This window comes from Sinocyclocheilus rhinocerous, unplaced genomic scaffold, assembly GCF_001515625.1.
Source record: "Sinocyclocheilus rhinocerous isolate Xijiao unplaced genomic scaffold, SAMN03320098_v1.1 scaffold1093, whole genome shotgun sequence".
Lineage (NCBI taxonomy): Eukaryota > Metazoa > Chordata > Actinopteri > Cypriniformes > Cyprinidae > Sinocyclocheilus > Sinocyclocheilus rhinocerous.
In genome coordinates, this window is record NW_015626381.1 from 580,911 (window position 1) to 581,725 (window position 815).

An 815-nucleotide genomic window follows, 5' to 3' on the forward strand; every position below is an offset into this window, starting at 1 on the left:
CAATAAAAAAAATAAAAAAATTAAAATTAAAATAAGAAAAGCCCGCCCTCTTCCTCATGCGTCATCCCGCTGTGCGTCTTGCGTCATCAGTGCGCGCCGTGTCCTGTTCGGACCGCAGTTTCGGTTCATTGGTGAAAACAGCGGCAGCAGGATGATTTCAGCGGCGGTTCTGCGCGGTATCGGGACTCTGACCCGAACACGAGCCGTCTTCACAGGTACAGAAACACACACCAAAACGAGCGAGCTTCACGAAGCTCCGTGCCGTGTGGCGGTCTGAATGCTGTCCTCCGCCGCCCAGGAGCTGTTCAGGTGCTCCTGCCACTTGAGCATCACGTGGGTCTGAGAAGGCACCATCACTGTACATTATTCACATACAAGAGGCACATAGCTGGAAGAGAGAAAAAAGAAAAAGAAAATTTAAAATACAGTTCAAGACCTAGCAAAGACATTGGCGTCAATAGCCTTGTGGGCAGTGCACCAACATACAGTGCCGTTGTGCTACTGGCGTCCCGAGTTCGAATCCCGACTCAAGGACCTTTCCCGATCCCACCCCCTATCCCTCTCCCACTTCTGATCTGTCCTGTCATAATAAAGGCAAAAATGCCAAAAAATAAATCTTTAAGAAAAACATCCTGGCCATATTTCACTAATATAAAAAAAAGAAGAAGAAGAAAAAAAAAAATATATATATATATATATATATTGTTTATCTGTGTTTTTATGCTATTTGGACTTCTTGAGTTGTATTAAGATTTTTCTTACTGTTGGTATTTTGTATGTTCTTTCAAGCAATAAAAAAAATAAAAAAAATTAAA

At 42.5% G+C, this 815-nt stretch overlaps 1 protein-coding gene across 1 annotated transcript in view; it reads left to right on the plus strand.

The window, feature by feature from the left end:
* Positions 1-74: 74 nt before the first annotated feature.
* cox5ab (cytochrome c oxidase subunit 5Ab) overlaps positions 75-815 on the plus strand; it is a 14,160-nt gene continuing 13,419 nt past the window's right edge. The window contains exon 1 of the mRNA XM_016518679.1: positions 75-215. Coding sequence (XP_016374165.1) covers positions 152-215 — 64 coding nt within the window. The 5' untranslated portion in view covers positions 75-151. The remainder of the gene's footprint in view (positions 216-815) is intronic.